This window comes from Apus apus, chromosome 3 (genome assembly GCF_020740795.1).
Source record: "Apus apus isolate bApuApu2 chromosome 3, bApuApu2.pri.cur, whole genome shotgun sequence".
Taxonomy (NCBI): domain Eukaryota; kingdom Metazoa; phylum Chordata; class Aves; order Apodiformes; family Apodidae; genus Apus; species Apus apus.
Window position 1 is genome coordinate 28,742,100 of NC_067284.1, and position 13,754 is coordinate 28,755,853.

The following is a 13,754-nucleotide window of genomic DNA, read 5'->3' on the forward strand; positions in this document are numbered from 1 at the left end:
TCCTTAAAACAGAAATGGGAGCATGCATCAAAGAGCATCCAGGATCAAGGGTCCTTTGTATCCAGCCCCTGTCAGGCTAAAGGCAGAAGCCTAAATGAAAACCTACATTTTGGGGTTTTTGATAATGTGATGGCCTGCATGGCACTGGGAATCAAACAGGAAACACCTTTCTCAAAGGGGGAAGAGGGTCTTTGCCCAAGAGATTGTGTGTATTCCCTGATGTGTATTTGTTACCTTATCACAGTGTTGTCTCTTACAACCATTTCTGCAGTTAATTTAGTTTGTATGTTGTTTTTCTTAAATCACAGATTTTAATCTTTTTTAGTAACGCAGGTACTGTCACTATGGCACAAGGTGCCTAAGTACTAAAATAGCAGCTTTACCTCAATTGCGTTGTGCTTAGGAATCTTTTAGCTAGCCCATTTGCATATGCTTAAAATACACAGTATTCTTTTGAATAGTTTTATATTTTTAACCAAGTTTTTGTGGCATGTCAGATCATTGCCTTATAAATGTTATTATAACACTGGTACTCTGTCATCAAGGTGGAATTTCATAGCAAGTATTAATGTAATTTGCTAAAGTATTTTCTGTAACTCTTTTCCTGTTTAAAATTATTCTTCTTTAAATACTTATGAACTAGTTTTACTGTTCTTCCATAAGAGAATGGATGGTCATTGCCAGATTTATGTTCACATGACCTTAGAGCATTATAATATAATGAAAATCCATGGCTCAATTTATATGTTTTTAATATTGACCAATAATATTGACCCAGTATTAGCTTTCTTCTGAGCTTCTGGAATTGTACACTCTTCATTTTTTTTTAATTCAAAATCGGTAACAAAAGTCTATCTATAGAAAATGAAATGCGATGTTTGATCTAACGACTTCTAGTTATAGGAAATTATATATGATCATAAGATTGAAATTAGTGGTGTAAGTTATCTTGATTATGACACTTGATTATGTGCAGCTTTTGGCATTTTACTTTGCAGTTTAAACATCTTTAAAAGAAGGAAGTTTTTGCATTTTTTAAAATGTTGCTCTGATTTATAAAGCTGTTATGTAGGAAATGTTTAGGTAGGTGTTTAATACCTCCTGTCAAAGTGTCTTTTAAAGAGAATATTTGAAGGTTTGTAATAAGCAATGCTATGAACTATGAAATTATAAAGGTCATTACAATATGGTGTGTGAATAGGTTGGTTTTTAGGGCTACAGACTCAATTACATAATTAGTAGTATTATTTGAAAATTATCTATCAATCATATATATATATATCATACAAGATGCCAATAAATAATACCTTGCTTTTCATTAAATGGCTAAAGCTGTCCATGTAGAGGTTTTGCATTTGTTGTCCAATAATACTAAAGTCAAAATATTTATTCCATCATCCCTATGTGATAGGATATATCGGGATAAGTTGTTGACAGGGTGCAAGTATAGATGGAGAGAAACATGAATTCAATAAGCAGACAGGATTTATGTCATACAAAAATGACTTTTGGGAATGAGTGACTGAATTTAAAGGTAGAGACGTATTCCAATTCAGATTGGATTTGAACTTTCTCAGAGCTTATGATAATATTGATCAAAAGTTTTGATGCAGTTCAAAATGAAGAAAAGAACCTATGAAACAATTTGAGTTATCACAGATTTCAATAAAGCTGAATTATATCCTCTGAAATTGCATCATATAAACCTTTTGATATAAATCAGGTACCATGTGTCGTGATATAATAGTTTTCCATTTTTAGTACAGACTGCTGTAGTATAATGTTTATGGGAACAGAAGACGAGATTTTGAAAATGTATTAAAGGATTAGTAACTTTTTTACTGTATGGATTACTTTTACTCTTCTAAAATGAGACTGAAATTTCTGATTTATTGTGTTCCCCTTCCCCCTGCGTCAATATGAATGTGTGTCTAATAAGGTGTTAGAAAAAAAGCTAAAAATAACTTACTAGTATAAGACTATGGGATTGACTACTGAAATAAAAAATTACATTTATCTGAATTGGTGAAATCATAAAATATGCCATCAGGAAGTATACATACAGGAGCATGTATATAATTTATTATATATTTAATAATATATAATTTATGATGTACAGAGAAAGAAAAAATACATGTTCAGAAATTACTCTAAAGGTGGCATTCCATGCAGTACTGTTCAGCATGTTGCAAAAAGGCTCCCCTCAAGTCTATAATTATTGTCAAAAAATTAAGTGCTATTATTATGTTGTCAGACACCAAGACTTACACATTAATGAAATGTTGAACTCAGCACACTGCTAAATATGTGCTAGGTTGATGTAGAAAAATATTGATAAATGTTTATCTTCTTTATGCATTTAAACCTGAAATGCAAGAATGTAAGCATTTGAAGCAGAGTATCACTAGAATTCTTTTGGCATATGCTGCAAAGAATTGGTATAGGTCTGAAGACATGGATTAGAAAACATTGGTATTTGTGATTAAAAATGAGAATAAATATTGTGCATACATGGTAGCACTTAAAGAAGATACATCAGCTATGAAAATGCACGTCAAAGCTCTTAATATAGTTTTCTCATTAAAATATTTATCAAAGCAAAGCAAAATTACATAAAAATGTCTGTATAAGAATATTACATCATTGATAGAAATACATACCAGAAGCCTGCATGCACAACTCACACACAAGCTCTGCTTTCTGTTGTAAGGAATTAACTAAGTGCCTATAAATCAGTGTTGAATGGTAGTTCAGAACTGAATTTGATCAGATTCCAGGGCACCTTTGAACATAATTTTTTTTTAAAGTAAAAACAGTTTAGAAACATATTATCTGCTTATTCAGAATTGTGTTTTCACCTAAATTTATTTTTTCTGCAATTTTTTAAAGCACAGAACTGTTACACTTCGTAGACAACCAGTTGGTGGCTTGGGCTTAAGCATAAAGGTACGGAGAACTGATTTAATTTTAATTTTCAGTATGACTAGTTCACTTCATTCATAATTGAGATCTCATGGTTAATACACATCTTTTACAGGGTGGTGCTGAGCACAAAGTGCCTGTCGTCGTATCAAAAATATTTAAGGACCAAGCAGGTAACATAATGTTATTTACTTATACAGTACTGTAGTATAGATGAGTATTTTTTAAATATCAAATGCTCTTGAAACTGAGAATTAAAACATATATATGGCTCATTCTCTCATCCTCACACTATTTTTAAGCTTTTCTATAAATGTCCAAATGCTCCATATGCCTTTCTGTTCAATTTAAAATCAATAATCTTTTCAAGTGTTTGGGGCATGTACTTGAAATTTTACTTTGTAATAATTTCAGAAAACATTTTTTTTACTGCAGTAAAATAGTTGTGTTAGAAACCAAATACTTAAAGTTACATCTGAAAACAAAACTATGACATAGGAATTCTACTGATGTAATTTAATGGCCCAGATAATAAAAAAATACAAACAATTCTTTTTTTTCCCCACATAGTAATTAATTGCTATGCACTATAATTGACTGTGCCTAGTTGCAAGCAGAGAATGATTTGTAATGTTTATTATGGTGATAACAGAAGATCTAAGTCAATGTCGTCTAAACCCTGAAGTATTACTATGACATTTATTTAGCAAAAGGAACTTTGGTGGACCACGGTAGACTGTGGACTGATCTTGGCAAGTTGTTGAAGTGCTCTGGAAAACAAAGGGACCCTTAAATAAGGAAAAGTAGAACTATTGCACATGGTTGAGCAGTAACATGCAAGTGATCTAAGGATCTTAGCTGATCAGAAACAGTCATATTCTCTTCTCTGGGGGACATCGACATGGGAACTTGTTTGTTCTTTTCTTTGATGAGGCATTCTTTTACGTATTTGAAGATTTAATATGTTTCTGTGTTAAACTTCTATATGTTTCCTGTCTTCTCTATAAACATACCCATTTAATGTGACCTTTCCTGCAAGAAAAGACAGAGCACCGCACTGGGACCCTCAGTGTGTGTCCTGCTCCTTCAAGGACTCAGTCGTTGATGTGATCTTTTGAGCTTTTGGAGATGAAGCTTGGCACCATGTTCATCCTTGTGTTTTACTAGATCAAAGACTGTGCTTTTTTTCCTCCTCTGCATTTTCTTCAGTGGGTCCTTATTTTGTTTGAAATATAACCACCAAACTTGGTAACCCATTACCAGCTGATTACTAATGAATATTGAGCAGATTGACTAATGCCAGTATCTTGCCATAAAGACTGCTTCAAGTTTCCTTAAAGCATTATTTACAGCATTATTTTGATAGCATCACACATACTTACATGTATTTCAGTATAATAATTCTTTTTATAATACTGTTTCTGCATTGAGGAAGAGAAGGTGTTTTTATGTCAATTTTGTTATTGTATGTGGAACAATAATAGGCTCAGAGCATGATAAATCATACCAAGAAAATAAATACATAATAATGATTATAATAATGACAATAATATAATAACAATAACAATAGCAGCAACAATAACAATAATAAGGATATGAGCATTCAGGTCTAAGGAAAATAATTCAGGAAATTAATTACCAACAAGGAAAGCTATCTCTTGCTCACTTATGAGGTAGTGCTTTTAACCAAGGTTAATAGTGAGTTTGTATATAAAACACATATACAGAGTTTTGTACATTGTAGGTAGTTTTTAATTAACTCGATTTATTTGTAGAGTGACAAACACACCAACAAATTTATGGGGTCAGCCATTTACCTAAAATTTGAAATCTCTCCTCAAAAGATATTTTTTGTAAGATCTTGTAACATTTTGTCCAAGAAAACTCCAAAGTGAGTAGAGGTTATAACCAGAGGCACTGCTGTATTGCAGTAAGCCCATATGCAGAGTTCCTGGCTGAATCAGGGAATGGCATGAAGACACTGGACACACCAGACAAGGTATGAAAAAAGTGGTCTATATAGTATTAGTTGTGCCACTGGCATAAAGAAGAGAATCTCAGCCCTGCTTTCAGTGTGTGTTGGGGTTGGGTCAGGTGAATTTCTGAGGTTCATTCCAGCCTGAGTGATTCTGTGATTCCTTTAGCACTGCAAATGCTCAAGATCAGAGAGATGTGATATAAATGCTATCATGTGTTTGCATCTTTCTTTCTGTTATGTTATTCACATTTTTAATTACTAAAGAGTCTTTATGAACTTATGGAAACTAAAGAGTAGAAATTATAAAAACAAATGAACTTAGAAATCTAATGTCATCATACATACAAATTACTTTCTACATACAGTATTGGAAATCATAATTGTCATAAACATCGAGCAATCAAATTTCTGTGTTGTGTTGCAAAATTACCAAGTTAGCAATCACATTTTGTTACCTTGATGCAACTTTCAGTTTTCATGAGAATGTGTCTAATAATCTGGCAACTGCTTGAGCTCTACTCATATGTCAAATAACATGTTGAGTCAGACAAGTAGCAGTGAGGAAACACAACAGTGGGTTCAACTCACTGAGGTGTGATAAAAATAGTTAAAGAAAATTAAATAAAACCTGGTGGAATAGGGATAGCTTGCGTTTTGCCAGTTTCAAAAAATATCCTCTCTTCATAGGCAAAATTGGTTAAAACCTTAATTTGAAAGCGTTTTCCCACCTTCTGTGATGAAACGTGACTTAGAACTCACATTCTGCTGGATTGAAGTATCTTCTATTGTATGTGTTTAGTCCATTTCCAACTAGGGATGCTGCATACCCTGGCAGGATTGGAAATAACTCAGGACATTCAGCCACTGAAACATTCTTGGCTTCCAACTGTGCACTCTGCAAACACAGACTGTGTCCAAATATCCCATCCTGGCTGCCTGCATTCAGGGCCATCTGTTTGGAGGACATGGTGTCAGTTTGATGAGGGCTTTTAACAGTTTCACTTAAACTTGTATGCCAAGCAAAGATGGTTTAGTATGGAAGCATATGTGGTACTTCCCTAGTAGATAATTTTTTTGTTTGTTGACTCTAGTTATTCACATGGGTGGTACAAGTAGGGTAACCAAACCTAGTCTGAACAAGTCAGTGGGCATGATATGAGATTTTGGTCAAGCTGCACAACCGCGTTATATTTGTAGCTGATGCTCTTCATCCTTACAGCTGTATTCAGCTTGGCTTCATCAACCCTGGAGATTCATTCCACTGAGCCAGCAAGGTCAAGATTAAGGCTGACTTAAGCCCAAATAAAGGTGTTTGCATTTATGAGGCAGTCAGAATGGATTGAAAACTTGTGTTATGCCTTATGTTAATGAAGGTTAACACTGAACATAAGGCCATCTTTGAACATAAGAAGGACTCATTTGAACATAAGATGTTTGAAGCTAGATGTTTTTTATTATTTGTGCACAGTTTCCTAATATCACTTACAAATGTATTCAATTTTCTTAGAATTATTTTCTATCATTAATTCTTAATTATAATTGCCACTGTTACTTTTCTTTGTTACTGGAGAGATAATGGTATCTGAAGATAGTATTTGCTCACTGTTGTCTATCTTGGACCCATTCGTCCAGCTCTAAATTTATTTTCAGAAAGCATGGAAGAACATTCTTAGCATTTTTTATTTCTTTTTTTTATTATTGCCTCCTTGAGATAGGCAGGCTGCAAAAGGCAGTACCTTGTAATAGAAGGGATAGCTTAAGGGACTGTCACAGATCAGTCAACAAGTAAATCCCTGAATCAGGAAAGTATTCTTATTCAACACAATAATTAAGAACATACTTAAGGTCCAATGATACAAATCGCAGTCATGTATTTAGTGAGAAGTGTATTGGTACATTCATTCTTGAGTTGATGTTCTAGAACAAGTTATACTGCTGAAGGGTTTTTTGAGGGTTAAATGCTGAAGCAAGGAACTTAAATGATTGATGTAAATCTAAAGAATTCTCTGCATAAAAGGATGGAAAGAGTTGATTTTTAAGTGTTCATTTAGCTGAACAGGCATATATTTAAAATCAGATCTAGTAAATGTTAAGATAATAAAGTTTTCTTTGTTACAATGAAATATGTATTTTTATGCATTAAAATTATTAATAAATAATTCCTGGACAGAAGAAAAAAATGGGATTAAATATTTTTAAGTTTCACTTAGAAATTTTATTTTGTTGTAGAATTTGTAGTTTTGTTTGTTGATTTTTTTTTAGGATTTAAGAGCTTCATCAATCCCAAACTGAATTTTACATTAAAAATCAAGGCATTTTTAATTTGTTTTCATTCTTTTGGTTTGGCTAAAGAACAGGAACAGTGAATTAGATGTCCAGCTCTAGGTTTAGGCGGTTGCTTACATACTCTACCAAATTGAATCTTTGTGTATATACACACATATACATGTGTGTGTGTTTCTAAACATGTGCATTAGATTCCTGATACTGAATAATGCTTTTCTGTTCAGTGTGTAAAGAAATTGTATTCAGAGGGTGTATTAATGATCAAATTCTTAATCCATGCAAAGAAGATCAACTTTCAATAAAAGATAATTAGTTTTGCTTAATAGCTATGTTAAAATAGAAAATGTTTCTGGAAATTGTATGAAAATTATATAGGGTTTTATGATTAATATTACCTTTGGATGGTGCATTTTGTAGTTTATGAAACAAAAAGGTACATATAAAATCTGAAAAAAAAACCCCAACCATTATTAGAGAACAATATAGTATGTTTACATTAAATAATTTTTTCAGGGGAGAACTTTCTGAAGTCCCTCTGAGGAGGGATGTTTTGCACATTGTATTTGGAGCTTGTTTTTACCACAATACTTTGGTAGAGAAATTGGAGAAGCAAGTAGCTAGACAGAAGACATTTAATGGTAACAAAGATTCCCATTGCATTGAAAGATACTAATTAAATCAGAGTAAAACTCATTCAGGTTAATTTGGGGCTGAGCAGTCAAGAATTATATAGAAAGTTTGATGGAATGAGCTAATGCAATGACCCTTCTGCTTGGTGATAATGTTACATGGAATAATATAAGAAATTTAATAACATCCTTTGACAACTTCTGAAATGTTTTCCCTTTGGTCTTTTCACTGTTCTTATATTTCCCTTACTAGTTTCTGAACTAAAGACTTGTTAAGTAATGTAAGAACTACTTCTCTTCTTTGGCATCTCCCCATAGTCTCCAACTTTGTTTTCCAGTTATCGCCTTTACAGCATTTTAAACTTTTTGTCATACTGTAATAGAATTTAATGCAAACTTACTTAAATATTTTGGAATAAAAGATTGAAGAATTGTAATTTATTTGCCTATTCGTAACTTCTCTACCTTTATATTATGTTATTTAGCTCAGAAAGCCTTTTACTTGTGATATTAGGGTCATATGTCTGTTAGAGCTAGCTTTATGCCTTAGAATATTGCAATTGTGTAAGCAGATTATTCTTCCTTTACATTGTTCTACATTCCTTTGTCAACTTATTCACCAAGTGATAAATTAGTTTTAAAATACACACAACTATTTTTACCTGGAAAAAAAAAATATTGAAATATTATCAGGTTTAGATTGATTATATGCATAGTGTACCTAGATCTTCTAACACTACTAACAATATTCCTAGAAATACCACTGTTTTAAAAAGCTTTTCACTAACTCTTAATGGAGTGTTATTTATGCTTGGCTAGTAGAACCCTTTTTTTAAAAAACAAAATACAGCTCATTCATGCTTATAGCTATTGCTTTTGCTTCTTAATTCTTACTATTTATTTCTGAATTCTATCCATGTAAGATGCATGAGTATTTTTACTTAAGTTTTTAAACCCAAGGGACTTAGTATCTGTGCTTAGGCAAGTATCCCAAGTAATAAATGACAGTAGGAATGTAGCATTTTCAAAGTTTCTGAATACACATTTTAATCAAAACATATCTCAGTCGCTTTTCTTATAGCTACATCTTAGTTGTCACGACTTTTTTTACAAAGGCAAAATTCTTAAGTTCTTACACTATGAATGCTCCTTTCCCCACCCCTACTTTGAGAATTGATGTTTTTCTATAAAGGCAAGATAAAATTATGAAGAACTGATTTGCTGGATGTATGTAAAACTGGAACTATTTTTCTCTAGTAAGAATTTACCATGATAACCATTCCTGTGGGCTCTCTCTGCTGCAACACATACAAGCTAATATGAGCTATATTAGGCCTCTTTCTTTAATTAAAGAACTAACCTGTTGTGTCTTAAGTTTTCTCCACTGAGTTCATACTGTAACATTACTTGTTTGGAAACACCTACAAGAATCACATTATCAGTTGATCTGGCAGAGGATTGATTCTTACAATGTGTTGAGCTTCAGTGCCCCAGTCTTGTGTATACTTAGAACTAGAAGTGACTTCTTGACTGGTTGATACATTACTTTTTTGGAACATGAAATGATCTATTTTATTTATGCAGTGAAATACTTATGCATATCTTAAAAGTTAAGCTTATGAACTGACAAATACGTGAGGTCAATGCAACTTGTGTGCTTTAAGCAGCTTGTTTTTGTGCATCACTATTCATGTCAGAGAACATAGTACCTGGTAGGTTTCTTGTATGGTTCAGGAATTCAATAAGCATTGAGTGAAAATACATCTTGCAATCAATCTTGAAAAATTTAGACATCACTTCACAAAGAGTCTGTTCAGTAAATTTACCATTTTGCAGTCTAGCAAATTTTGGAAAATTTAATACAGCCCTTCTTCAACCCTAATGGATAGGAAAAGGAAACAAGGCAAAGGTATAAAGAATTATTTGCTCTTTTCCTTTCTCACTGAGTACAAAATAATTTTCATAGTTCATGGGTCTGATGGAATTGTTTCTCAATGACCAGAATGATGGGTCATTTGCTTTTGGAAAATTTTTTCAAGTCTAATAATGTCAAAATAAGATTTTTTTTTTACATTTATTTTTCTATCATTTCTTCAACATAAGCCCCTTTGGATTTCCCTAATGCTTTCCTTGTATTTCAGCATCACTTGTGAATTTAATCAGGCTACAGCATTTAATCAATATTAAATCTTTTTAAAGATAATTAACATGTAGAGTAAAGGCGAAGTAACACTAATGGTTGTAACACACTTGGTTTTCTTTTACAGCCTGGTACATTTCTACTTATCACTACTTCATGCTTTTTTTCTTTTCTAAGTCTTCCCTTTGCCATGTTCAATTCACTGCTACTAAAATGCTATTTCAAATAAAACTTCAAGAGGCATACTGGATTATAAAATACTGTATTTACTGTTTCTCTGAATAAGTTTATATGCTTCTTGGTATCCCAAAGCTCTTAAGTATTTTGGTTGTAGTACTGATTCCTTTTACTCAAAGTAACTGAAAATTCCAGCTCATCCTTTCATAGACACTTTTGTACCTGAGGCAGTGGGAGAAAAAGTCCTCCATAGCTGGGAACATTTTACTTAAAATTAATAATTTTGTTGTGTAGTTATCAAATAACTTAATGAAAACGCTGGTAGATGTCTTATCTTCGAGTTTAAAATGTGCCTTATAGAAACAAACTCCCTTTTTGTGGAAAATATTTTTATTATAACTCATAATTTTTTTTAATATATAGCAATTGGCTAAAACAGAAGTGTTCCATCACAGACTTGCAAGCATAGTTTGCCAGAGATGGCAGCAGCCATGGAGACTTCTACAGTATTGGGTTAGTTTGCAGTACTGTGCACTTTTTGAGTAAACCCCCTGATTGTCCCCGTTTTCTGTGTTTTGTTTCAATTTGCAGAGTATTTGGTATCAACCATGTAGTGTTCCTTCTCTCATTTACTTACCAGGACAGCTTTGATTATGTGTAGAGACTCTGCAAGCAGGATGTAATAATGGCTTTGTGCTGTTAAGCTACAAAATGTATTGCCTGACACATACGGTCAGTAGCTGGGGATATCGCAGTGCTCATCATGCCTGTGGGATGATTGATGAGTCTTTGCTGGCCTGGCAGACAACAGTCAGGGGGAAAAGTTCAGCCTCCATAAGAAGTGGGGTTAAGACCTTCAAAACAACCTATAGCAGGGTATTCAAAGTAAATAGTGAAATCTTTCCCAAGTACTCATAGAAGTATGACTAATGAGCTGATGTCTTTAATCTGCTGAAAGATTGGTGAACATCTGTGAGAAAGATAAATTTACTATTAAAAAAGCTATTTTGTGCCAAAGGTATATTTGTAGTGGCAAAAGCAGAAATAGCGAGAATACTCCAAGCAGTTTTTTCTTTCTTTTTTTACCTCTGTTTCCATCTCTCAAAGTGCTATCTTTGTTAACATATTGCATTCTTCAAAACCTCAGTTGTGACCCTGTAAGATCATATATGACTAATATGCCTTATTTAGTAATATCAATCTTTGCAGGATCAGAGCATTACTTTGAATTAAGTAGTAAATTCCAAGAGATAAACATCTTCAAATTCCACTAAAAATAATTTTAAAATAAAATTAAATAATACACCTAAAAAATGCCATTGTTTACATCTTCAGAATTCTTTGCAGTTTCATTGCATTATTCCCATTAACACTGTAAGGCAGTCAACATGCAAATTACAGGCTGGAATAATGTATTTTATTACTCTCAGGAACAAAGCTAACTCTAACTTCATGTGAAGGAATTGTATTAAATTCTAGGCACAGCGTCTTTAATTATAGCAGTCCCTGTAAATCTGTTCGGGGGAAAGGAATTGCTAAGTAGTTTCAGAAATTCCTGTTTCCCTTTTGTGGAAGACTGATGAGAAGTGTGAGTCACACTTTCCACATAATTTAATGAAGTCCTTCATTAGTAATCAATGACATTTGTATTGCATATTAAATAAGTTCTTTGTGCATGGGAAGTAACTCAGTTAATTTGTTTAAAATAGCTGGAACTCTGTTACCTTTACAGGATGAATACTGATTGCTATGCCATTGGTATTTTCAGAACCAAATCAGTTTCAAATGAAGGTTACAAACAGCATGCTAAACCAGTTGCTGAAAGGCAATATAGCATTATTTTTCAGTACGACTTTAAATTAAAATGCACTTCTTCTATAATCCCACAGCTGACCAAACAGGAATGTTATTTATAGGAGATGCAATAATACAGGTCAGTAAACATTATTTTTTTTTCCACAGATATTTGATTCATCCTTGCTGTTATGTTTATTTCATTAAGAAACTTACATCTTACAAATCATTTTCTCCCTATTGTATCTGTTTTTAGGTTAATGGTATAAATGTAGAAAATGCTACCCATGAAGAAGTGGTAAGTTGTTCCATTTTGATTTTTTAATAGTGTACAGAATACGCTGTGTGCGTATTATTCTGTTTCTAGCCTTGCTTCGGATGAGTTTACTCTTTTCTACTATAAAGACACTGCTATGGTCAAGTTGTTCATATATGTGATTATAAAAACTTAATGTTGCCTGTTAGCATTTTTTATAGTTTCTGTAGTCTTACTGTGACTCTTCTTCATAGGAAGATATATGCACTTGTGGCAGAAATGTGCTATTCTGAAGTTGAATCTGTCATTTTTTAATATAAGTTTTGCATCCCTTAGATAAAAATAGTATTTTAAAGCACAAAATAAGGCAAAAATGCAGACTCCTGGGAGCTTACCTCTGTTCTGTTCATCAGAGTGCAACTGCTCTTCCTAGGATAGGGTCTGTATCAGTTTAATCAATGAATGCATGATTTTTTTTCCCCTGTAAACTGTACACTGGGCTGTTTGCCATACAAATTTAATAGAATGCAAAGAAAAAATTAAAAGGTCTTTATTATTTAAGAATGAATGGTGAAAATATGAAAAATGTACATTGCCTTTTTATAATGCTACTGTAGATATCAGAGTGTTCTTTAGGTGATCACAATTATTTCAGGGGTTGCAAATAAATTGAATAGTCTTTTATATATCAACGTATATGTATATATAACATATGTATATATAAAATGTATATATATAACATATGTGGGTATGTGCACACAGAGTCTTTCTGTATTGTGCATTTAGTATAGTGCCTGGAACTGGAATTGCAGATGCTCCTGAAAAGTTCACCTGTCGTGGTACTATATTTAAATGGTAATAAAATTCTCACCTTCTTAACATTGCAGGAACAGAGATTGAATTAACTTAGTAAGAAATCTGATTTGACCTACTGTAAAAATGGCACTTAAAAATTAGAGTAAGCGAGGGGAGTGTCATGATCCTGCTCAGGTATCTAATAACTTTGATGCTCATTTTCTTCAGTGCAATTGAAAGGGACTCAACTTGTAGGTTTTACTCCTGCATGCGCTGAAAAATAGAAATTCTAATTAATGTTTTGCTACCTATCTCTAAATATGCACTTCTATGAGAACATGGGCAATCCTGATGGAAAATGTATAAAGGAACTGTTTCTAAAAATGTTTCTAAGTGCTGAGACAAGAATGGGAGGAATCAAGAAAACGGTGTTACAAGATTTTAAATTTCATCTAATTCTCTGGGCATTTTAATTATCAGATTTTGTGGAAATTTCTTTACTAGGAAGCAATAAATATGCTTAGATGTTGGCAAGGACTTTCATTGGGAAAAAAAATAATAATATTAAAAAAATAGGGAACTACTTTCTTCTTCTAAACAATGCTGCTTCTGTAGCATTTTCAGTGCTCATACACTTGCAGCTGATCCTCAAATTAAAAAGAACTTATCAATAGTTACTCTATATTACCTGTTAGAGTTTAGACAACAGGTAAGCTAGAAGTTGCTAGCTAAATTTTCTGGACATTTTTACTATTTCATGTTCTTCAGTGGGCCTAG

The 13,754-nt window shown here is 32.8% G+C and overlaps 1 protein-coding gene across 1 annotated transcript in view; it reads left to right on the forward strand.

The window, feature by feature from the left end:
* The window catches only part of SNTG2 (syntrophin gamma 2), a 129,016-nt gene that overhangs the window by 15,177 nt on the left and 100,085 nt on the right, over positions 1 to 13,754 (forward strand). The window contains exons 3-6 of the mRNA XM_051613790.1: positions 2,890 to 2,946; positions 3,038 to 3,095; positions 12,022 to 12,065; positions 12,183 to 12,224. Of these exons, the coding sequence (XP_051469750.1) occupies positions 2,890 to 2,946; positions 3,038 to 3,095; positions 12,022 to 12,065; positions 12,183 to 12,224 (201 nt within the window). The remainder of the gene's footprint in view (positions 1 to 2,889; positions 2,947 to 3,037; positions 3,096 to 12,021; positions 12,066 to 12,182; positions 12,225 to 13,754) is intronic.